The sequence below is a fragment of the Neophocaena asiaeorientalis genome, unplaced genomic scaffold (genome assembly GCF_003031525.2).
Source record: "Neophocaena asiaeorientalis asiaeorientalis breed wild unplaced genomic scaffold, Neophocaena_asiaeorientalis_V1.1 scaffold540, whole genome shotgun sequence".
Classification (NCBI taxonomy): domain Eukaryota; kingdom Metazoa; phylum Chordata; class Mammalia; order Artiodactyla; family Phocoenidae; genus Neophocaena; species Neophocaena asiaeorientalis.
The window spans coordinates 4440654-4467224 of NW_020172141.1; the positions used below are offsets into that span (position 1 = coordinate 4440654).

Consider the following 26571-nt stretch of genomic DNA (forward strand, 5'->3'; position numbering starts at 1 on the left):
GAAGGACGCTCTGTGCGCCGCGCCCGCGGTCTTGCGAGAGGGAGCGGGGCCTCCGCGCGGGCGGGCGGGCGCCCAGCCGGTTCCGAAGTGTGTGCCGGGACCCGCGCGGAGTGGTGCCTTTTGCGGACATACAGCTTTTCGGGGGCGGGGTGGTGCGTGTGTGTGCGTTTGTAACCAGAAGAAGGGAATTCCTTCCGTGCTTTGTTTACGGAAGTCTCGGACTTGTCAGAATATTGAGGGGTTTATGTCAAGCAACACGTGAAAAAATTGTTTTCTTCAACTAGTGCTCTTTTCCAGTTTCCCCTTTTTTCGGGGGGTGGGGTGGGGGAGCGGGATTCTGCTGTCCCTGAAGTGACAGTGCTTAACTTATGGCTAAAAGTCTCCTAACGAAAACGACTGCTTCATTTGATGGATTAGCAAGTTTACTAAGTCCTGGCACCCAAACTTCAGAAGCAAACTGCTTATATTTCTGATTTTCAGTAGTAGCTGACCAATTTTTGAGTAGAGGCAGCTTGATTTTGAGCCTGGGTAAGGTTGTTGGCGTTTCGTTACCTGTACGTACGTATCCAGAACGGAGAAGTGTGGGCCTTCTGGGTTGATTAGTGGTTCTTGTATCGATTCTCGTTGCTTCCGGGAAAATTTACCAGACAAAAACGGGTTTTTGGGAAAGCACTAAACTAAATCAGGGACTTAGGTTCATGTGACAGCTCTGCTACTAACTCTGTCACCTGGGACAGAAAAATGTTAACCCTCTTTCCTCTCTCACCTGAGAATTCAATGATTCCTAAAGACCCCATTCAACTCTATAAATTAAAGATTTCTTTTTAAGTACGCACAGAGTTTTAATAACTGATGCCGTGTGATGAGTGAATGAAAAGCACTCTGAATGAATGAAAGTGGTAAAATGGTACAAGGAAGCTTTATTGGTAAGGTACCTTGGTATAGTTAATAGCTCTCTAATTTGTTTGAGTGTTGGAATGGTTAGTTGTAGTGTTTTTTTCGGAGGGGGGGAGCATTCTGTGTATAATGAGGCAAATTGCATGTTGCACAATAGACTGTTGTCTCTATTCAACAAATACTTTTGAACGTCCACTGTTTGCCAGGCACTGTGCTAGGCGCTCAGTATTAAGCACTGAACAAGACAAAATCCTTATATCCGTGGAGCTTGTTGTCTGCTGGGGTAGACGGACAATAAATCTCTCTCTCTCTCTCTGTCTCCCTCTCTCTGTTTACAAATTGAATACAGTGTTATGAAAGAGCTTGAGAGAATTCGAAACATATTTTGGTTCGATGTTAGTCAAAGGCCTCAGCAGGTGACCTTGAAAACTTAGAGCTGAAGGAACAGCAGGAGGTAACATACAGAGGCCAGGGAAGAGCATTCTAGGCACAGGGAATAACGTGTTCACAGGCTGGGGGATAAGAGTTTGGTGCCCTTCAAGAAAGAAAAGCCCACTGTGACTCGGGCTTAGAGAGGTACACAAGGATCAGATGATTCAGAGTTTTGTAGGTCATGGTTAGGTGTTATTCCAAGTGCAGAAACAATATTACTTTTAAAATTTTAAAGAGGGGTGATTTGATCTCTTTTTATGTTTTAAAAAGATCATCCTAGATGCTTTCTGGAAACTGGATGTGGCAAGAATAGAAACTGGAGATGGTCTTATTTAGGGATCCCATCCAGTCTCTGAATACCATTTTTAAATACCACCTATCTGCTGATGACTCCCAAATTTACATCTCCAGCTTGGATTCTCTGCCCTGAATTCAGACTGTGTATCCAACCGTTGGTCCACTTTATACCTCTACCTAATAGATGTCTAATAGATAAATCTTTAGCCTACTGTATCTAAAATTTCCCCCTAGATTTAGTCCTCCTAAACCTGTACATCACTTTTTCTCATCTTAACAAATTACATTTCTGGCCTTTTAATTGCTCAGGCTAAAACTTTAATACCTTCCTGAACCTCTTTCTCTCCTACTGTATATCTGATCTGTTAGGTCTACCACAGAATATACCCAAATCCAACCATTTCTCACCATCCCTGACCATTAACACCCTGGTCTAGGGAGTCATCTCTATTTAGGTTGGGTGGTTAAGGAAGTCCTCTGAGGGGTGTCATTCAGATCTCAGCTTAAATGTCAAGAGGAAGCCGGTTTTGTGAAGATCAAGGAAGCAGGATTATTTTACTATAGGCTTCAATTTGGTTTCCCTTCTTCCATTCTTGACGCCTCTGGTGTATTCTCGAAATGCATTCTGCCACACCTCTGTTCAGATTCCCTCAGTGGCTTTCTGTACATGGCCCTCCATAATCTAGGTCCCATTTCTTCTGTGTGTTCATCTCCTGCTTTCTTTCTCCATCATTCTTCCATTTATATTGGCCTCCTTGTTGTTAAGTACATTCCCACCTCAGGGCCTTTGCACTTATTCTCTCTGCCTGAAACCTCTTCCCACAGATATGTGCCTATTTTGTCCCCCATCTTCTTCAGGTTTTCGATTAACTGACATCTTAGTGAAGCTTTCTCTGACTAGCTTGCTTAAGACTGTAGTCCCCAGACCCTGCACTCCCCTCCCGTCACACTACTTTATTTTTTCTGTAGCATTTGTCACCATCTGCTGTACTATGTGTTTTATTAGGGTGGAAGATGATTTCTGTTCATGGCTGTATCCCCATGTCTAGATTAGTGCCTGGGATATAGTTAGGAAGTTAGTAAATATTTGTTGAATAATTAAAGTAGGAAGTAATAAGTGCTGTGCAGGGAATTTAAACAGTGATGTGGGAGCAGATCACCAGATGACAATTTGTGCTTGGATAGTGAGGAAAGGCTTGTCTGAGCAGATGGTATTTAAATTGAGGTCTCAATGAGGAAGGAGAGCCAGCCTTGCAAAGGTAAAAGGAACTGCATTCTGGCTGGAAAGAACTGGTAATACAAACATCCTGAGGCAGGAAAGAGCAGGGTTTGTTCAAGGACAGAAAGAAGGCTGAAATGTGCTGGGAGTGAAGGGCAATGGGGCATGTTTTAGAGATAGAGATAGCATGACTTGAGTAAATGATTGGAGTGAAGGAAAACTGGGAAAGCTTTGGAAAGCTTCGAGCTTGAGGTAGGAGGAGTCCAGAGCTCTCTTCCGGCAGTTGTGAGTTTGCAGAAACTCTTGGACATCCGTGTGGATATGTCAAGGAGGCAGTTGGATGTACAGGTCTGTAGTTCTGGGAGGGGATCAGAATTTGGTGCTGAATCTGGACTTAGAAGTATTTTGCATAAATGATGGTTAAAGACAGGCCTAAGTGAGCTCATCTGTGGCGTACATATGGGATATGAATTAGTTGTGTTGAAAGGCTAAGGTACCGTGACAAAGAGACACTAAGTACAATGGCTCAAACAAGGTAGGCCTTTATCTCTATCTTGTGTAACTGTCCAAGTCCCTGGTCATCAGGTGGCTTTGCTTCACGATCATTCATCGTTTTCCTCCCATTGTGTTATTCCTCTTTCTCTTAGGGTATAGTCTGTGTGATCAAAGCCAGATCTTAGTCCCTTCTGTCAGCTTTCTGACTCCTGATAAGGGGAAAGAGAAGCTTTGGCCAGAAATGGCACATACCTCTTCTGTTCACACTTCATTGCTGAGGACCGAGTCATACGGTCACAGTTAATTAACTCAGGGGCTTCTGGGAAATGGAGAGAAGCTAGCCAGTTGTGTGCCAGGATACAACCCTCTTACTAGGAAGGCCAGGTAGAACCCTCTACAACCCTCTACAGTGGCCAGGTAGAATCTCCTGCCATGCTGTAGACAAGGAGAGAGCTCCGGGGTTAATCCAGCTTTTAGAAGTTGAGGAGCATGAGTCATTGGCAAAGGAGAATCGACAAGAAAACGCCAGTGATACAGGAGTACAATACCACGGGAGCTAAGAGAAGACAATATTTCAAAAAGGAGGGGCAAACGGGGAAGGGGCTGGAAGGGGCCATTGGGGTAAGGGTGGGGTGGTGGTTGTTTTTAAGATAAAAGATGCTAAGCACGTTTGTTCTAGGAAAGATCCGGTAGAGAGGGAGAAAATGATACCGAAGAGAGGTTACTTGCAAGAGTGAAGTTCTTGAGAAGGCCTTAGGAGTTGGGATTAAAGCCTGGCTGTATCAAGATTTGATTAGGATACACTGCAGCTGGAGATGGCAGTCGACACAACCACTTGTTTAAAAACCTTCAAACAATGCTGTAACCTGTTTATGAATACATAAATATATTAAAGAGTAAAAATGATGGAAACCATAAACATTCCATTTCTGAAATTTTTTTCTCTAGGAAGAGGGGGAATGAGTTGAGGCAGGGACTTTAGTTGTAACTGCAGTGTTTTATTTCTCTTAAAAATTCTTCTGAAACAAATATGGCATAATGTTAAGATTTGCTAAACCTGAGTGTTCCTCATATTAAGGTCTAGTCTTGCCTTTGTTTAAATGTTTCATAATAAAATTTATTATTTCTTATAGAAGAAATAGTGCAAAATAAGATGACAGAAATAAACCGCTTTAAATATAAATAGAATAAAATCTCTATGGCTAAAAAATCTAACAAAAGTCCGTATAAGGATGGACTAAAAGATAAAGACTCAAGTTGGGTAATAAGCCAAAATGCACCTATTTACCAGAGATACAACCAAAACATAAGGACGTAGAGAAACTGAAAATAAATGGATGCAAAGATATATCAGGCAAAGTTAACTAGAAGAAAGTTTGTGTGGTAGATGAAATACTTTAAAGCATAAAATACCATTAGGGCTAAGAAGGCCTGTAAATTATGATGAAGCGAAAAGGGTACTAGGAAGATAAAACTGTGAGCTTGTTTGTACCTAAATCAGTTTCAAAAGGTATAAAATAAAATGTACAGAATTACCAGGAGAAGTCAACAAATTCGTCGTCATAGCTAGAGTTTTAAGAATGTTCTTTTTAGAAATAAAGAGCAGTAATCACAATAAAAAGAAATGGGTTAACCCAGACAATAAAAAGATGGTGATCTTCAGATTGGTTTCCTGTACTGTTTAAATGTTAAAAAGGTCATGGGAAAGTTAAAAGTAAAAGGATGGAGAAACATATCAGGGATATACAAACAGAAGGAAAGCTAGCATAGTCTTCACAACAGCACACACATGAAAAAAAGATGGAAAAGTTAAGTTTTGTGAGGGAAAGGGAACAAGAGTCATTATTCACAGATAATATGATGGCATACATAGAATATTCAAGAAAATCTAGGCTTCCTTGGTGGCACAGTGGTTGTGAACCCGCCTGCCAGTGCAGGGGACACGGGTTCGAGCCCTGGTTCAGGAAGATCCCACATGCCGTGGAGCAACTAAGCCCATGCACCACAACTACTGACCCTGTGCTCTAGAGCCCATGAGCCACAACTACTGTGCCCACGTGCCACAACTACTGAAGCCTGCGCTCCTAGAGCCCGTGCTCTGCAACAAGAGAAGCCACCGTAATGAGAAGCCCAGGCACCACAACGAAGAGTAGCCCCCACTTGCTGCAACTAGAGAAAGCCTGTGCACTGCAACAAAGACCCGACGCAGCCAAAAAAAAATTAATTAGTTATTTTATAAAAAAGAAAAAACATAAAAGTAAAGTGGGCTGTGTCAGATCCCGTAAGTTTCTCACTTGGCTTGAGCTACCATGCCCCTTCCTTCCTGCATGTGATCTTGCTAGTGTGTCTGCATTAGAATTTCCAGTGTTTTGTGTAATAGAGGAGAAATGGTATAATTTTTTAAAAATTTATTTTATTTATTTTTGGCTGCGTTGGGTCTTCCTTGCTGCATGTGTGCTTTCTCTAGTTGCGGAGAGTGGGGGCTACTCTTCGTTGTGGTGCGTGGGCTTCTCATCGTGTTGGCTTCTCTTGTTGCGGAGCACGGGCTCTAGGCATGCGGGCATCCGTAGTTGTGGCTCGCGGGCTCTAGAGCACAGGCTCAGTAGTTGTGGCGCACGGGCTTTGTTGCTCTGTGGCATGTGGGAACTTCCCGGACCAGGGCTTGAACCCTTGTCCCCTGCATTGACAAGCAGATTCTTAACCACTGCGCCACCAGGGAAGCCCAAAATGGTATAATTTTTTAAGAGACAGTTGTTAAAGCTTGAGTAGTAGAAGTTTTAGAATGTTTGTAATTTTAGAATATTTGTATTTGATGCTGTGGCAGGGATACACAGGAAGTCAGAGATGTTACACAACCAGAGAACTCTGTCTTTTTCTTCAGGTTGCATCTAGTAGTGAGTGGCACATGGTAATAATGTTAACTAGCGTCTTAAGTTTACTGTGTCCTAGCTCCTCTTGTAAGCCCTTTACAAGTACTTATGTTTTCATCCACAACCCTATTAGGTAGTCTCCACTGTGGCTGATGGAGAACCACACTGGGCAAGTACATGTTCGGTTTTGGTATGCTGGCTGGGAGGTGCTCTTGAGATGTCCATTTACACACGTTATCTTAACCACACAGTAATTCTACAGTCCGAGTTTTTAACCAGAGGTAAAAGAGTGATTTTTTTTAGGGTCTAGCAGACCAGGGTTGAAATCCTGCCTGTTGAAATGACTCTACTAACTCATAACAGTGACCTAGTTTTGTAAATGAAGGAAGTTGAGACCCCAGAGAATTAAAGTAACTTGTCCAGCATCACATGGCTATTGAATGGCAGAGCCCAGATTTGAACCCAGGTGTTCTGACCTTGTCTCTCCTTAAGCTCTGAGCGTACTTGACCAAATGCTGTTCAAAGATCACTTCCTGAGAGAAACTTCCCCTGACAACTGCCCTGCCCCACTCCAGGGCAGCTCCCCCGATGTTGCGGAACTTTGAACACACTCACCTGTCAGAATAGAGCTGGTGTGATTTTTACAAGGTCTGGAAGGGGGTTTCTGGCTGTAGAAGTTGGTCATGGTGCTCTCTTCTGTTCCAGTGAAAGGCAAAGAGCAAGAGAAGACCTCAGATGTCAAGTCAATTAAAGGTGAGTCAGCATGTTGCAGTGATGAACTCTTTCATCCTGTTACATTCTCCCTTATTTTGCCATTAATCGTCTCTGCCTTCTTTTATAATTACTTATGACTGTGACATATTTCCCTGTTAACTTATATACTCTTCAACACCCACCATATAATAGACTTTTACTAAGCATTTATTGGTTGTCCTAGTGATTTCAGTGAACCAGTGTCGTCCTTACTAATCACGCATTTGATTATTCCCCAAAAGCAATTAGTTGACTGTATTTAAAAAAAAAAAAGCAAAAAATACTCTTTACTGAGTAGTCTGACCACTGACTTATGAAGCCTGGTTTTCTGTGGTTTATCTGGAAGTATGGATGCTTACAGTTTTCACTTCCTTATTACTTTGGATGAATGGCCTTAACCTAAAATTTATTTGGAGTCCTTTATTGGAATCAATATATTGTCATTATTTATAGGCAAGAGCATGTTTCTTTAAGATTGTAATCTCTGCGTAGTTTTGACTGATTTCATTATGTCAGTGTACAAAAATTGAAAAGGGAAAATTATAGTGAAAATTACTTTCATGACCATTATGTACAAATTTCATAGATGTAATTTATTTACGTGAATTCTAAAGATTGCCACTTATTTAGATTTTTCTTTTAAATGTTTGTATGTTGTGTGGCTAGCATTGAGTAGTAACTCCATATGCTCCAGAGGGACACTAATCAATAACTTAGAGGTTTGTAAGATTAGGGAAGACGTAAGGTCGCTTACAGCCTTATTTTCTGCTTATTTCTGATAATTTAAAGCCAGTTGGTTCATATTGCCTTTTTTAAGGAGAATTTGATTGATATTGGTAAAGACTTCAAGCCCTCAGCAAGCAGAGGCTTGTGAAGTCTAGCCTTGATTGCAGTAGCAGGAGGGACTTCGATGTCGGAGGCACGAGCCTCCGACAGTGTGACCTGGGGGAACTTTCCTCATTTGTACAACAAGGGGATTGGCCTACCTAACTCCTCAATCTGTCCCAGGCTAAAACACTCCATGCTTGTACTCTGTTTATGACAGCACATAGTCTGTGCTCACGTTCACTGCCTTAACTTTATTATTATTTTATTTATTTATTTATTTTTTTTTTTTGTGGTACGCGGGCCTCTCACTGCTGTGGCCTCTCCCGTTGCGGAGCACAGGCTCCGGATGCGCAGGCTCAGCGGCCATGGCTCACGGGCCCAGCCACTCCGCGGCATGTGGGATCTTCCCGGACCGGGGCACGAACCCATGTCCCCTGCATCGGCAGGCGGACTCTCAACCACTGCGCCACCAGGGAAGCCCCACTGCCTTAACTTTAGAATAACACAGACGCAGCAGGGAAACAGGCCCTCAAGAAGTTTGCAGTCTGATTAGAAGGACAGACTCAGACCCAGAACAGTAGCAAATAAACCAAAATCATAATAACTATGGTTTATTGAGCACCTGTTCTGTTCTAGGTGTTAGACAAAAATTGTGGCTGTAACAGTGAACAAAAAAGACTTGGATCCAGATCCTGCCCTCGGTGAACTTACAAATTGGTGGTAGGAAGAGGGGCATGAATCAGATGATGCACAGATGGCTTGGGCTCAGTCAGCAGGGGTGGAGATAAAGAGACCTGGACAGAGCCGTGTGGGAGGTGGAATAGGTAGAGCTTTGTTCTCCATTAGGTATGAGGGCGAAGAAGCTAAGCCTGGCACCCAGCTTTCTGGCAGGCCTAACACTGTGGCTGGTGGAGAACCACACTGGGCCAGTACCTGTTCCTTTTTGCTATGGTGGCTGGGAGGTGCTCTTGAGACATCCATTTAACACACGTTATCTTAACCACAATAATTCTACAGTCCAAGTAACCAGATAAAAGAGTGATTTTCTATAGTCTAGCAGACCGAGGTTGAAATCCTGCCTGTTGAAATGCCTCTTTACTACCTTATTGACTTAGGGCAAAGCACTTAACTTTGTTCTGTTTGTGTATTCATCTCCAAAATGAGGAAAATACTGGTCTTGCAGCATTGTTGTGAGAGATAAATGAAACAATGTACCCCCAAAAAAGTACATCAAGAAACCAGTACAGGGCTTCCCTGGTGGCGCAGTGGTTAAGAACCCACCTGCCAATGCAGAGGACATGGGTTCGAGCCCTGGTCCGAGAAGATCCCACGTGCCGCGGAGCATCTAAGCCCGTGCGCCACAACTACTGAGCCTGCACTCTAGAGCCCGCGAGCTACAACTGCCGAGCCCATGTGCTGCAACTACTGAAGCCTGCACGCCTAGAGCCTGTGCTCCGCAACAAGGGAAGCCACCACAATGAGAGGCCTGCCTACTGCAACAAGAGTAGCCCCCTCTCTCCGCAACTAGAGGAAGCCCACGTGCAGCAACAAAGACCCAACGCAGCCAAAAATAAATAAATTTATTAAAGAAAGAAAAGAAACCAGTACAGTGCCTTGTACATAGTAGGTTTTATATTGGTAGCTATTACCATCTAGTTTTAACAGAGTAGGCCCTTGATATGTTGGATTAGTTGTTAGTTATTAGTATTACAGGGAGTTCAGAGGAATTTGAGATGAGCAGATGTTTTCTGGAGCATAGGGAAGCCTTTATAGAAGTGAGGCTTAATGTGTATGAAATTTGAATGATGAGAAGGATTTGAATGAGAGTCAATTCTTCCTCTTTCCCTTACCAGCCCAGCTTCTTATTTCTTTGAGTATATACTGGGCAGAAGGACCTTCAGACTACTAAAAGGAAATTTTTAAGATAGATTGAGGTCAGATTGTAGAGGGTCTTAAAGACCAGAAAAGAGTTGAGACAGAGAAAACAGGGAACCACTATGGGCTTTTGAGCAGGATGTTGATGCTTTACATATGGCATTTATAGAGGTTAGTCTGAAAGAGTCATGTAGGATGGAGACCCTAGAAGTGCTTTGCTGTGATACAAGAAAGCCTGTACTAAGGGTGTGGTGTTGAAAATAAACAGGTCAGTATCTTGAAGGAAAAGTCAACAGATCTTGACATGTAAACAGGTGTAGTGAGAAGAGTGGGTCCAAGCTCTTGAGCTTTAGGGACTGGTGGATTGACAGAGATAGGGAAATGAGAGGAGAATTAGTCTGGAAGAAGATGTTTTAAGTTTGACGTTTGGAAAAATTGGTCTTGAGATGGTAAAGATGACAAATGAGAGGTTGGTTAGTAGCAAATAATTAGAGCCACAGGCTGGAAGCTGAACTAAGAGGTCAGCCTGAGATCGGGTCAGGGTCCCCTCTGCCTCCAGCTCTGCAGGGGTGAGCCCTTGGAGCTGGCGCTGGGAGGGCCCTAATCAAGCGCATGTGTGAGACTTTTCCCTTGAATCAGCCAGAGTTACAGTTAACTCTGTTTTGTCTATTTTAGATAACAATTTAGATTTTGCATATCTGTTTTAGCTAAAGTTTTATCTATTTTATAGACATATCAAGGTCCCACTTAAGTTTATTTGGGTGGGGGGAGCTTACAGCTAAAAAAAAAGCTTGGAAAAGATTGCTCTAGTAATAACTGAAGGTTTGAGAATAAATGTGCCTTCCAGCAGAAGGAGTAAAAGAAGAACAGAGAACCTTGGGAAGCAGAGGAGTGGTGGATGCCATGTCTGGCCCCGTGGGCGCTGATATGTGCATTAAAGAGAAGGAGAGGGAGGAGCTCTTGGGAGAGGAGAAGGGGGAAGAGTACGGGAAGGCGAGGCCTGGGGGTGGGATGCTAAGAGGGCGAGTGTGAGAGAGGTGGCTCTAACAGAGAATTAAGAAAGAAGAAGGCTTGCACAGATGAGTTAGTATTATTTCACATCATCATACACGTCTAATTAGGAAACAATCAGAAAGCCTCACTGTTCTTGATGCAGGGTATTTGTAGCTTGTCTGTACAAAAAAACTACATATTATTGTTTATAAACCTACCAAAATGATTCTGCTCCCTTCAATTTATCATAAAAATAAAAACAAAAAACAACTTCCTTCTAAAATTGAAAAAATCATTTGAAGACAACTCCATTGCATAATTCTCCCAGCTCTTATTGAATGACTGATAAATACATATGCCTAAGATAAACATTCTCATCTGCTTTATCCTGTAAACACATCTCACAGTAATAGATTGAATTACAGTACTATGTATTCTTCATAGGAGGTATTACGTGGTGTCACTCAGATTCTCTGTCCGGGAACCGTTTGCTAAGATTGAGAGCACTTATCTGTTGACCAATTTATCATAAATTGACCGCTCAGTAAAATAAGTGGTGCTAGTAGACAGAAGTTTAGTCATCTGAGAGTATTTATATTGAGGGTGTGGAATGCTCAATGACCTGTATGTTTCTAGCCTTCTTGCTATAGCAATGCACAAAACCAAAACTTCTTAAAAACCTTTCATGAGAGTCTTTGATATTTGTGTAGAATAAACGGGATAGGTGGAATGTTAATTCAGCTGTAGCAACAAGTTCATAGGGTTACTTTGACCGTATTATAATATGGAGTTGATGATTTCCTACTAACACATTGGTGACTAACCTCTTTATTCTGAAGTCAAAAGGATGATATTAATATTTCTTCAGACTACTGAAGAAAATATGTGAATTTTTAAGTATGCTTCATCTTTAGGCAGCTTGAACTTTGATCAGTTTTTATTAGACGGTGGAATTTTGTTACTCAATTAAAAAGTAAAATAAGTATCCTGAAGGGTATTTTTCTAATTTTTTTCCTGTAAGCTTTTATTTTGGAATTTTAATTTTGTTCCTTCAGCAAGCAAGTATTAAGGAATTGAAAAGGGTCCATGTTTCAGAATGTTTGCTGCCTTTGGTACTTTCTGTCTTCAGTAGAGAACTCAAAGAAAGATCTCTTTTTTTTTTTTTTTTTTTTTTTTTTTTTTTTTGGTGGTACGCGGACCTCTCACTTTTGCAGCCTCTCCTGTTGCGGAGCACAGGCTCCGGACACGCAGGCTCAGAGGCCATGGCTCACAGGCCCAGCCGCTCCGCGGCATGTGGGATCTTCCCGGACCGGGGCACAAACCCACGTCCCCTGCATCAGCAGGCGGACTCTCAACCACTGCGCCACCAGGGAAGCCCAATCTCTCTTTTAAGTTACATTTTTGGCACAGTATTTTGAGAATTACAAATAATAGTAGGACATTTCTTTCCAATTTTCTGCTGCTTGGTTAATTTACCATTTCCCCAAGTATTTTTGTTGAGTGTATGTACTTAAGAGAGGTGTTACAAAATCTAATTTTTCAAGTTCCCTTAAAGCCCTCTTAGGAGACAGTTTTAGACTATCAAATTGTGTTTAATTTTTAACAATTTTTTGAAAAATTATAGCTTCAATATCCGTACATTCCCCACAAAAAAGCACTAAAAATCATGCCTTGCTGGAGGCTGCAGGACCAAGTCACGTTGCAATCAATGCCATTTCTGCCAACATGGACTCCTTTTCAAGTAGTAGGACGGCAACACTTAAGAAGCAGCCCAGCCACATGGAGGCCGCTCATTTTGGTGACCTGGGTAAGTGACTTTGAGTTTTTGTTAACTTCCTAGGAGGAGGAAATGAGTATAATATGTGAAATTCCTGCCAAAGGATACCGAACTGTGTAATTGGATGGGACTTTGAAAAAAATGTTTTAACTGAAATAACAGCTATAAGTGTAATTAATGGATGACTCCATGTTGTGTTTCTATAAATATAAAAAGCAGGCCCGGTAGAAAAATGGGCCATTTCCAGAAAAAGAAATACATTTGGCCACTAAATATATGAAAAGGATGCCTCACTGCAGTAATACTAGTGAAATGCAAATTAAAATAATGAGTTAATGTTCCCCCTAACACACTGGCAAATATTTAAAGTTTGATAATTGGGATGTTAATGTAGATGCAGAGAAATAGCCACTTCTGTATAGTGGAAGTATAAATTGGTAAAGATTTTTTGGAAGGCAGTTTGCAAGTATTTATCGAAAGGTAAAGTATAAGATGTAGCCCTCAGATATGCTCCCATATGTGCACAAAAAATATATGTACAAGTATGTATGAGGCTATTCATTGCAGTAATGTTTATGATAGCAAAAAATTAGGAACAACATACAAATATCCATTAATAGAGAAGTAATCCAATTGTGATATACCCATACTCTGGAATACTGTGTAGCTATATGAAAGCCTTCAGAAGACATTGAGAAATGTCTAAGATATGTTAAAGTGAAAAAAGGTGGTCACATAGTGGTATGTACAGTAGGATCTCTGTTATGTTAAAATAATTCCTCCCTGTCCCCGCAAAAAAAGAAAAGACGTGCAGGAGATCCTTGTTTTCTGAATATTTGTTGCCCAAATTTCTGTACTTATAAGAATTGTCAGTTTATCATAAATTGAAAAAAATCTGTGAATGGATCGACTTTACTAAAATTAGTCCCTCTTCTGATACCTCTCTCTGCTTAACATTTGTGTGTATTCAGAGCTGAGGTGTCGGAGTCTTTGTGGGTCACCCTCAGCAGTGCACTGCAGATGGCATTTGTGTTGGTCACAAAGTAAACTTGTGAGTCACTGGGTTACTCGTGTGTCTGGTGGAAACGTCAGATGGTAGAGCTGCTCCGGAAAACAGTTTGGCGGCTTCTTACAAAGCTAATCATGCAGTTACCATACGACCCAGCCATTGCAGTTTTAGGCATTTATCCCAGAGAAATGGAAACCTACGTCCACAAAAAAACCTGTACCCCAGTGTTCATAGCAGCTTAAAAGCCAAAAACTGGATGTCCTTCAACAGGTGAGCGGTAAACCGGTACATTCATACCACAGAACACTACTCAGCAGTAGAAAAAAGAACAAGCTCTTGAGACACATGACAGCTTGGGCGAATCTCAAGGGGATTATGCTGAGAGAGAAATGTTTCTCCGTTCTGGGGATGGCAGAGAGGTAGAATGGGAGACAGAAGAGTGCTTGCCGTTGCCTGGGGTGGAGGAGGCAGCCGTGAGAGGCCGCATGAGGCACCTTTGTGTCACGGGGCTGTTCCGTGTCTTGGTGGTGTTTACACGAATCTACACATGGGACAGAATTGCATAGGACTAAATACACAAGTGAGTGCTGGTAAAATGGGGGAAATCTGAACACGGTTGATGGGTTGTGTCAGCGTCAGTATCTTGGTGTGATATTGAACTGCAGTTTGAAAGGTGCTACCATAGGGGAAACTGGGTAGAGGGTGCACAGGTTCTCTCTGTGTTTCTTCTTCTACCTGCACATGAATCTGCCAGTATCTCAAAATTAGAAGTTTGATTTTAAAAAGTGCTTAAAGTCTTACAATGGATCGGGATTTCCTGAAGTTCACGAAAAGAGATGTTGGCAGAGATGGACTCGTTAACATTGACAGTAGGATAGTTAGCAAGGATGATGATACACGAAGTGCTTCAGAAGAAACATCAAAGGATTAAGAACCCTTTTGAAAAACTGATGAAGCCCTCAGTGAATTTTATGAAAATGAGCCTCTTTATGTCATGCTGTGAAAGTTAAAATTTTTTTATTTTTTTCTTTATTCTGATAATTAGCTTGTGGTTATAATCATAACCTAAATTTAGTTAACTATAAAATAAACTTTTATTAAGTTTTATTAAGTTTGGTTTTATTTTTAAAGATAAAATCGCAGAGCTAGCTCTTTATTTTGTTATAAATAATGCTAAGAGTTCATAACATCTTTCTAGCTATATCCACACATCCACAATTATTCCTCAGGATAAGTTCCTAGAAATGGAGTTACTGGATTGAAAATCCAAAGAGGTCTTGCCATTTTACGTTCTCATCATCCGTTTTGCTATGCCCTGGTTAGTGCTTGTTATTTTTTTAAAAAAACATTTTTCAGTTTGACAGGCAAAAATGTTATCTTCTATTAATTTGCTTTTCTGAGATTTTTAATGAGGTTGAGTGGTTTAAATATTTTTATTGTACGTTTTGGCGGTTGTTGTCTGTTACTGAACTGCTAACTCTTCTGCTTCTTTTAGGCAGATCTTGTCTGGACTACCAGACTCAAGAGACCAAATCAAGTCTTTCAAAGACCCTTGAACAAGTCTTGCATGACACTGTTGTCCTCCCTTATTTCATTCAATTCATGGAACTTCGGAGAATGGAGCATTTGGTTAAGTTTTGGTTAGAGGCTGAAAGTTTTCACTCTACAACTTGGTCCCAAATAAGAGCACACAGTCTGAACACGGTGAAGCAGAGCTCACTGGCTGAACCTGTCTCTCCTTCTAAAAAGCACGAAACTACAGCAGCTTTTGTAACCGACTCTCTTGACAAGAGATTGGAGGATTCTAGCTCAGCCCAGTTGGAAGGAATTGACCTGAATAATAGAACTAGCAACACTCAGAATCACTTGCTGCTTTCCCAGGAATGTGACAGTGCCCATTCTCTCCACCTGGAAACGGCCAGAACAGGAGCTCATCGAGGTTCCGTGGAAACGCAGGAATCCTCCAGACTTATAGTAGCCAGTAGAAATAGTCCCTCTTCTCCACTAAAGGAATTATCAGGAAAATTAATGAAAAGTAAGTGTGTGTTTTTTGTCTCTCTTTATCCTGTTTTGTTGTGTATTTTTAAAAAATTTTTTGAATCTGTTTACAAAGTGAAACTTGAGATGGGGAATAAAAGGGTTGGAATAGTTTTCTCCCACACTCACTTGCAGATCTGGGAGTATTTGGGTAGTGCCCTGGAGTAGGGTCAGTGTATGAAAAAGGAACAGAAGGGCTGTCCACAGTGATTGGATCCTCTAAGAAAGACGTTGGCAGAATTAACAAATGAAGGAGGGTCAGGGGTCATGCTGCTTTTTCCCTTCCACAGATTTTGAAATCAGATCCTTACCCAGATAGGCTGATTTCAGCCCTGCCGCAGTCTTAGTTTTGTTACTATTTTACTGTAGTTTGCAGATAAAATTATTTTTTAATTGCCAGCAGGTGACATTAATTGAGTTCTGTGCTAGGGGTGTACTTGGATTTCTTGGAATAATCACAGCATCCCTGTGAGGTAGGCAGTTAACCCGTTTTACATGTGAGAAAGCCATGGTTTAGGCAGGTGGAAGAGACTTCCGGGGGTTACACAGCAGGTGGGAGCTGGGATTAAAGCCCTGGCATCTCAACAACAGCACCTCTTTCTCTTTTCTGTTAGTTTGGAAATTACAGGCTCTTCACTTTTCAATTATGACCTCCTGGAATTCTGATTAGACAGCTTCCAATCCATGCTTGTCCTCTTCTCTTTTATCTTTTCTCAGGGGTCTAGATGATTTCTTTTCTGGATTTTCCTTGTATGTTTTTTTCTTTTCTCTTTTCTACGAAGACTTTATGAGGGCAGTTTTAAGGTCCACAGCGTAATTGAGGGGAAGGTACAGAAATTTCCTGTATGCCCTTCTGCCCCCGCACTTGCGTCGCCTCCCCCACTGTGAATATCCCCCACCAGAGTGGAGCACTTGTTGGCATCAGTGAACCTGCCTGGGCACATCGTAATTACCCAAAGTCCGTAGTTTACTTTAGGGTTCACTCCTGGTATTGTATGTTCTCTGGGTTGGGCAAATGTATAACGACATGTAACTGTCATTATGGTGTCATACAGAACATTTTCACTGCCCTAAAAATCCTCTGTGCTCTACCTGTTCATCTCTGTATACCTGCTGATTTGACCCTGGCAACCACTGATCTTTTTCCTGTCTCCACAGTTTTGCGTTTTCCAGAATGTCATGTAGTTAGAATCATACATAGTAGCCTTTTCAGATTGGTGGTGACTTCTTCAGATCTTTTAGTTCATTGATTCTCTCTTAAAATGGGTCTAATCTGCTATTGAGTCAGTCTTTAACATGTTATTTTAATCTAAAAGTTAGTGAATTTTTCATTTCTAGAAGTTTTGTTTCTTCAGGTTTGCCTGGTCGTTTTTTAGTTTCTTAGTCCTTTAGCCCTCCATCCCACTTTTGAGCCTACTTTTTATTTATTTAAATTTATTAAACATATATGCATTATCTGAGAAGCCCAATATCCCAGTTTTTGTGTATTTGAATCAGCATTTATTGGTTTCTTCAGATTCACACTCTTGGTAGCCTGTGGTTTTAACGGGTTTTGGCTGTGAATATATATCTTTGGATTTTTATCTTTGGTAATTCTTTGAGGACTCTGATTAAGTTGCGTTATTGCAGAGTGTATTTACATTTGCTTTTTTAAAAAAATTTATTTAATTCATTTATTTTTGGCTGCATTGGGTCTTCGTTGCTGCGCGCAGGCTTTCTCTAGTTGTGGTGAGCGGGGGCTCCTCTTGCTTGAGGTGCACGGGCTTCTCATTTGCGGTGGCTTCTCTTGTTGCGGAGCATGGGCTCTAGGCACGCGGGCGTCAGTAGTTGTGGCACGTGGGTTCAGTAGTTGTGGCGCACAGGCTCAGTAGTTGTGGCATGCGGTCTTAGTTGCTCCGCGGCATGTGGAATCTTCCTGGACCAGGGCTCGAACCCGTGTCCCTGCACTGGCAGGTGGATTCTTAACTACTGTGCCACCAGGGAAGCCCCTGCATTTGCTTTTGCCATACTTCTGGGGCCAGCTTCATTACTATCCCATTATCACTTAAAACTGAATTTTTGTCTTGGGTTTTCCAGGCCCTAAACTCTTAAGGCCTTCTGCCTGGTTTTGGTCTAATCTACCCTGTTTGGGCCCTGGGCAGCTGCCCTTGAAAGTGCAAGCCTCAAGTCTCTTGGAGTTGGTGGTTTTTCTCAGGTGAATGCCCTCTCTTTTGTACTTTTGCCCATCTTGATTTGTACTGACTCCTACAGGTCCACAATTCCTTGTCTGCAGTCCAGAAATCCAGAAAGCTTTGCCTATCACAAGTTGTTTTTTTTTTTTTTTTGCGGTACACGGGCCTCTTACGGTTGTGTGCTCTCCCGCTGCGGAGCACAGGCTCCAGACGCGCAGGCTCAGCGGCCATGGCTTACAGGCCCTGCCGCTCCACGGCATGTGGGATCTTCCCAGACCAGGGCATGAACTGGTGTCCCCTGCATCGGCAGGCGAACTCTCAACCACTGCGCCACCAGGGAAGCCCACAAGTTGTTCTTTAAATGAACAAAACTTGACCTGAAGGGATGTGAGCTTATTGCAGAGTCATGAGTGCGATCGTCTCACATGCTGCTGGGGTATTAAAATGGTATATATAGGGACTTCCCTGGGAGTCCAGTGGTTACAACTTTGGAAGCAGTATTGTAACAAATTCAATAAAGACTTAAAAAAATTTTTTAAATGGTATATATAAACACAGTGCGTTACCTCTGTAAAAACCTCAAATTCCGAATGCTAAAATATTAGTGGTCCCAAAGCTTTCATATAAGGAGCTTGCTTGTACCTGTTTCTGTTTCTCACTATTTGCCACAACCTCTGATGTAGTTTTCAAAAGCATTTTGGGAGAATTCAGTATTAGGAAGTGTTTCTTTGAACATCTAGTGAGGCCTGTTTCTGGAAATGAAAGTCCAAAGTCTGTTTCTTTGATTGTAATACACTTTATTGTTTTTGGAAACTGTTTTGGTGTTAATTTATTTCAATAGCAGTGGAGTAATTAAAAGAGTACTAGTTTTTCATTTTTTGTTATTTAAAAATTTTGCATGCAGTGAATTAGACACCTTTTGATGTGTATTTGAGTTTTAACACATGCATAGATTCCTGTAACTGTCATCTGTTAACTTTAATAATATAATAGCCAGTCATTTTACCAGCAGAAGCAAGTTTACTTGGAAATAGCCAGAAGAATTGCAGTTTGAGATATGCGAATTGTGGTGGACCATAGGCAAATCCAGAGAAGGGGAGCTTGCTTTTTTTATATGGAAAGGCTAGGGCGCCGGTAGTAATCGGAGACCATCAGAGGAAGCTGGGGGGTCCAAAGTGTGGAGCCTTCTCATTGGTTGGGCTGCTACAGTGTCTGATTGGCTAGGCTGCCCTGGGGCAGAGAAAAGTTTTCTTCTTCCTGCTGGATGATAGAATAGACAACACCTTCGCGTTGAGACATAGGTGCTGGTCTCTTCCTGTTTGGGGTAATGAGGATGCCTCACGGGGTGTGAGAGCGCACCCTATAGGCCTGTCCCCACTCCAACTTTAGCTGAGGTTTCTTTAACTCCACACATCACAATCAAGATGAAGAACAGTTCTGTCACCTTTGTAGTTAAACCCTCTATCCCACCAATTGACAACCACTGATCTATTTGTCTCTTTTTTTTTTTTTTTTTGCCTTTTCTGGAGTGCCATATAAGTGAATTTATATAGTATGTAGCCTTTGAGACTGGCTTCTTTCACTTAGCATAATGGCTTTGAAGTTTACCCATGTTGTTTCTGTCATTGCTTTCTATAGCTAAGTTCCACTGGATGGATGTTCTATCCATCCACCTGTTGAACCACGTTTGGATTGTTTCCAGCTTTTGATTATGAATAAAGCTGCTTTAAACATTTGTGTACAGGTTTTTGTGTGGACAAAAGTTTTTATTTCTCTGGAGAAATACCTAGTAGTGGATTTATGTGTTAAATGTGTGTCTAATTATATGAGAAACCGCCAGACTGTTTTGTAGAGTGGCTGCACCATTTTGCTTTCCCAGCAGCAATATATGAGAGTTCTAGTTGCTTTATTTCCTTGCCAGCGCTTGATGTAATCAGCTTTTTGTTTATTTGCGGGGTTTTTTAGCTATTCTGATAGATGTGTGGTGGTATCTCATTGTGGTTTTACTTTGCATTTCCCTAATGTCTGAGGATGTTGAATGTTTTTTCATGTGCATGTTTGCCATCTGTATCTTTGGTAAATTGTTCCAGTCTTTCCCAATATTTTATTGTTGAATTTTGAGGTTCTTTATATGTTCTGGTTATAAGACTTTTATTGGCTATGTGACTTGCAAATGTTTTCTCCCAGTTTATAGCCTTGACTTTTCATTCTTTTAACAGTATCTTTCAGAGGCCAAAAGGACTTTTTTGATTAAGTCCAATTTATCAACTTTTTTCCTTTATGGATTGTGCTTTTGGAGTCATACATAAGAGCTCTTTGCCTAATCAAAGGTCATGAAGATTTTCTCCTGTGAGATACAAGCTGTGGTGGTTAGGTCAAGTTTTTTTTTTTTTTTGTGGCACACGGGATTCTCACTGTTGTGGCCTCTCCCGTTGCAGAGCACAGGCTTCGGACGCACAGGCTCAGCGGCCATGGCTCACGGGCCCAGCCGCTCCGCGATATGTGGGATCTTCCCAGGCTGGGGCACGAACCTGTGTCCCCTGCATCGGCATGCAGACTCTCAACCACTGTGCCACCAAGGAAGCCCTTAGGTCAAGTGTTTTTTTTTTTCTTGTCACATGTGGATCATTCCATACATTATTAGTTAAAGACTACTCTTATGCCATTGAATTGCCTTTGTACCGTGGCCATATTTGTGTAGGTCTATTTCTGGACTCTCTGTTCTGTTCCATTGGTGTATATGTCTGTTCCTTTACCTGTACCACACTGTCTTGATTACTATAGCTTTGTAGTGAGTCTTAAGATTGGATAGTTTGAGTCCTCCAAGTTTGTTCTTTTTCAAAATTGTTTTTTCTATTCTAAAGAAACCGTGCTGGGATTTTTATTGGAGTTGCATTCTGCCTATAGGTCAGTTTGGGGAGAATTTATGTCTTAACTGTATTGAGCCGTAAAACCCACAGATATGATGTGTGTCTTCATTTACTTGGGTCTTTGATTTCTTTCCTCCACATTGTATAGTTTTCAGAATACAGATCCTTAATGTGTTTTGTTATTTGGTGCTATTGTGAATAGTATGATTAAAAATTTTTTGTTTCTAGTGTTTTTCATTGCTAGTACATAGAAATATCAATATGATTGACTTTTATATGTTGACCTTCTATTCTGTGGCCTTATTACTCACTTGTTATTTCTAGGAGCTTTTGTGTAGATTGCTTGAGTTTCTTGTCTTGTTCGTGATCTTAGAAAGTATTCAGTCTTTCACCATAAAGTGTGAGGTTAGCTGTGGGTTTTTGTAAATACCCTTTATCAGGTTGATGAAGTTCCCTTCTCTTAATAGTTTACTGAGAGTTGTTGCTGTTTGAATCATGAATGGTGTTGAATTTTGTCAGATGTTTTTCCTGCGTCATTTGATATGACAATGTGGTTTTCCTTTTCTGGTCTGTTAATATGATGGATTACATTGTTGTTTTTTTTTTAATATTGAATAAGCTTGCATTCCCAGGGTAAGCCTCATTTGGTTATGGTGTATTAGTCTTTTTATATGTTGCTGGACTTGATTTTCTAATATTTTGTTGAGCATTTTTGCATCTGTTTAGATGGATATTGGTCTGTAGTCTTCTTATACTGCTTTTGTCTAGTTTTGGCATCAGTGTAATTCTGGCCCCATAAAATGCGGTGTCATTTCGTGGAAAACAGCTGAGAGTATTTGTTGCCTAGTGGTAAAATTTAATTTTACAAGTGAAACTTAGAATTTGGAAAACTTCTATTCACCACCGTGTGCTCTAACAGCTTTATAGAGTGTTCTGATAAGATCATTGTGCTATTAATGATGTGATTTTTTTTATACCATATGATGCAATGCATCAACATTTGTAAGATCTTCATAAGTCAGCAAACCAGTATTTTCTACAATATTTGAAAATATATGATGTTATAAAATCAATCATGAGTAAAAGACTCTTTAAACATGGGAGATAGACCAATAGATATTAATGTAACAGAATACAACAAGTTCATTATATGGTTTCAGATTCCACCTTCTAATTAACCTTTAAGAAACTACCACTTTTCAAGTTTTGGTATATTATCAAAGAAGAATATATCCACAGTTATCTCAGAAAGCTATTAAAATACTCCTTTTCCCAATTACACATCTCTGAGGCCAGCTATTCTTGATATAAATAAAAGAAAACCATTTCTTTATTCATAACACTTCTGACACCAAATATGTGGGTTTCCCACATTAAGCAAGTCTCTAATTCTCTGTGGACAGTAACTGGGTACCCTATAGTTTAATTCATTCTGACACTACCCGGAGTTATTGCCGACGCCCCCAGGTTAAGGGCTCAGTCCAGAAGACTGTCCCCCCACTTCAGATGCCAGTCACAGGTCCCAAGTTGTCACCTGTACTTCTGGCCAACCAGCTATAAATCAGGGGTTCCCACTACCCCTTCCTCTTTCAATAATTTGTGACAACAGCTCAGAGAACTCAGGGAAACACTTTATGTTTATTAGTCTATTATAAAGGATATCATAAAGGATAGAAATGAACCGCCACATGAAGGGGGTACATAAGTCAAGGTCCAGAAGGGTCCCAAATGCAGGAGCTTCTGTCTCTGGGGTTGGGGTGCATCACCCTTCCAGGACATGGATACATTTGCCAACCCAGAAGCTCTCTGAACCACTTCATTTAGGGGTTTTATGGTTCTGTCACGTAGGCCCAGTTGAGTAAATCATAGGCCATTGGTGATTAGCTTGACGGTCCCTAACCCCTCCACCCTCCCCAGAGGTTGGGGAGTGGGGCTGAAGTTCCGTGGTTTGCTTCTTTGGCAACCAGCCCCACTCTGCAAGAGTCACCTCATTACCATAAACTTTTCCCCTGGTTGAAATCAGAGGCTTATTATAAATAACAAAAGATGCTCCTCTGGCCCCTGCCACTCAGGAAATTGCAAGGGTTTTAGGAGCTCTGTGCCAGGAACCAGGACAAAGACTATACATACATATACACACATGTACACACACATACATACTATATATATACACACATACATACATACTATATACACACATACATACTATATACACACATACTATATATATACACACATACATACTATACACACATACATACTATATATATATACACACACATACTATATATACACACACATATACTATATGTACACACACATACTATATATATACACACACATACATACTATATACACACACATACTATATATACTCACACACACATACTATATATACACACATACTATATATACATACATACATTATATATATGCACACAAACTATATATATATACACACATACATACATTATATATACACACACACATACTATATATATACACACACATACGCACATACTATATATATACACACATACATACTATACACACATACATACTATATATATATACACACACATACTATATATACACACACATATACTATATGTACACATACATACTATATATACACACACATACATACTATATACACACACATACTATATATACTCACACACACATACTATATATACACACACATACTATATATACATACACACATACATTATATATACACACACACATACTATATATATACACACATACATACTATATATATACACACACATACTATATATATATACTCACATACATACTATATATATATACACACACATACCATATATGTACATACACACACATACATTATATATACACACACATACTATATATACACACACATACATACTATATACATACATACATACTATATATACACACATACTACACATACACACATACTATATATATACACACACTATATATACGCACATACATACTATATATATACACACACTATATATATATACACAGACACACACATACATACTATATACACACATATACATACTATACATATACACATACATACCTACTATATATATATACACACATACTATATATATACACATACATACTATATATACTATATATATACACACATACTATATGTATACACATACTATATATACACACACATATACTATATATACACACACATACTATATATATACACACACATATACACACATACTATATATATACACACACACATACTATATATACACACACATACATACTAGATATATACACACATACATACTAGATATATACACACATACATACTATATATACACATACTACACGTACATACTATATATACACATTTACATACTATATATATATACACACATACACACATACTATATATATACACACACACATACTATATATACACACACATACATACTAGATATATACACACATACATACATACTATATATATACACACATACATACTATATATATATACACATACTACACATACATACTATATATACACATTTACATACTATATATATACACACACATACATACATACTATATATATACACACATACTATATATACACACACACACACATACATACATTTCTTCTCATATCATGAGAGCACAGTATATTTCAACCAAAACAAAGAAGCACAACAGATTGAATGCCAAAACAGATTTGAGAATCTAACAGTTTGTTATCAAGAGGAATAGAGATGCAAAAATGTAAATTGATGCCCTCTTCTCATTAATTTTTTTCAGTTTGGGAAACAGTTATTTTCTGTAAAAAATAGTATTTATGTTAACTTTTAACAGATTTAATATTGTTAATTTAAACAATAATTTTTTCTCATTTTAATTTTTAATACCTTACTATCTATAGATAAAACTCACATAAACAAAAGCTCTTTAGGGTCCTCAGTAATTTTTAAGATTTCAAAGTCCCAAGACTAGGAAATTTGATATTCACTGTTTTAACGTTCCAGGGTTGTTGAAGGTCAAATGAATGTGTTTATGAATATGAAATTTGGTAGAATATGTAAAATGTAGATTTAAAAATGATCGTTGAGCTCCCGCTATGTAAGTCCTTCAGGTCAGGACTTTGGAGAGGAGAGATGGAAAGAGGACGTGTACAGTGATTGCGGTTACTCATCAGCTTGTGAGCTGAGGTGAGGAGGGCCACGGGGTCACATGTATCTCCTCTGCTCCAAGAACCAAGCAGTGCAGAAGCAACGTTACCGTGGAGGCTGTTTTGTCCTAAGTATATTTACAAAGATATTTATTTGTAATAAAAGATATGTTTGTGTGTGTGTGCCTGGGCGCACGGCAAACAAACCTTGCTATTCATGAATATGGTCCGTTACTGGTCCAAGTTGCTTTTTGATTTTTGAAGTTGTCCCCTTCTTACCTTGCAGGTATAGAACAGGATGCAGTAACTACTTTTACCAAATATATATCTCCAGATGCTGCTAAACCAATACCAATTACAGAAGCAATGAGAAATGACATCGTAGGTAAGCAGTGCTTGAAGCTATGGCACCAAAAAAAAAAAAAAAATTTGGTTATTATTAAGAGAATTTTTCATGAACATGTAATTCAACATATACCTTCCTTGTCTGTTTTCAGGCTACTTTATTATATCTGATTGTAGCTCACTTCAAAAGTTTCCCTCTTACTTGTTGGACCCAAATTATGAGATTTTTGACTTGAATAATAGTAGCACATATTTACTGAGTACTTGCTGTGTTCCAGACAATATTCTAAGCATTTCCCATTGACAAACTCATTCAATCTTCTAAAGAACTTTGCAGCATAAATACAGTTATTATTTTATAAGTGAGGAAGCACAGAGAAGGTAAGTAATTTGCCCAAGGTGACAGCTCAGACACGGCAGTTAGGACTTGAAACCAGACCCCTACATGGTAACTAGTATGCTATTCGGCAGTGTTTTTCAAACTCTGGATTAGGACCAGTCTCCTCATAGGTCCTCACCCCCCTGCCAAAAAAGACTAGACTGGAAAAATCAAAGTGCTTCACAGTAATAAGGGCAAATACACACCACTTCAGAACATTGTTTCCATCATATGTACATATATATACTGAGTCACATAAATATATTTTTCTGTAGGTCATAATAAAAATGTTTGAAAGTTTTGACTATGTTGTATCAGAAGGACTTCAGGTACACCTGTAATCACAGATACAAGTGGTTGATTTATTCATTGAACAGATATTTATTATACTCTCATCAAGTCCTAGCACTAAGTTTTGAGTTTTTAATACAAAAATTAAGTGTTTTTGATTTCTGAACGAAAGCCTATTATTCTGCTCCTAGCAGAGTCGACCCAGCCTGGGCCTCTTTCGGTCTCTCCTCGTCATTGGGGACAGCAGAGCCCCTCCCGGTCTCAGCTGAGCCTCTTGAACTGGCCGCATACTTCCAGGGCACACCTGCTCTCTGCCACAGGCTGCCGGGTGCTGCCCCCATTGTTTCCTTTTTCTTCTCCCTCGCAGACGCCTGTGACACATGGGTCTTGTGGCTGTTGGTGGCTGTCCCCGTCTGCTTGTATTTTGGAGTTTTCACCCAGTTTTGTTGTAGATGTTGTCATGGGATTTTGGTTTTTCTATGTAGTTCCTCTATTTCTATCTGAAAATTTGTTGCTACCATCTTTTATACTTTCCTAGACCAATTGTGCCTAATAATAATTGTTAGGTGTCCGAACAGATTAGCATTTGGCTATTTGAGGAATTGGTTGGCTAGTAATTCCACTGGGTGTTTGCACCAATTGATAACTAAACTGTCTGGGGTAGGTGAGAAAAGGAGAGAGTTTTGAGTCAGACATTTTAAAATGAAGTGTCACTGCAGTTCTAATTTTCCTTTCTTTAAACTTTATCAAATTAACGATGTAATCCCATGAGGGGAAAAATCTGAAGGATCAAGTTGATAACATTTAATGATCAAGAAGTTTCCATTCCAGTGTGTATGTCTTTAGACCACTC

The 26571-nt window shown here is 40.0% G+C and overlaps 1 protein-coding gene across 5 annotated transcripts in view; it reads left to right on the forward strand.

Annotated features, from left to right (window-relative positions):
- Positions 1–26571, forward strand: part of AKAP10 (A-kinase anchoring protein 10) — a 60884-nt gene that overhangs the window by 605 nt on the left and 33708 nt on the right. The window contains exons 2-5 of one of the 5 annotated variants that reach the window (XM_024752163.1): positions 6916–6963; positions 12284–12466; positions 14941–15480; positions 24990–25088. In XM_024752163.1, the coding sequence (XP_024607931.1) occupies positions 6916–6963; positions 12284–12466; positions 14941–15480; positions 24990–25088 (870 nt within the window). Of the gene's footprint in view, positions 1–6787; positions 6964–12283; positions 12467–14940; positions 15481–24989; positions 25089–26571 lie in introns of those variants that run through there. The other 4 variants (XM_024752174.1, XM_024752183.1, XM_024752193.1 and 1 more) reach the window with 4 other exon arrangements.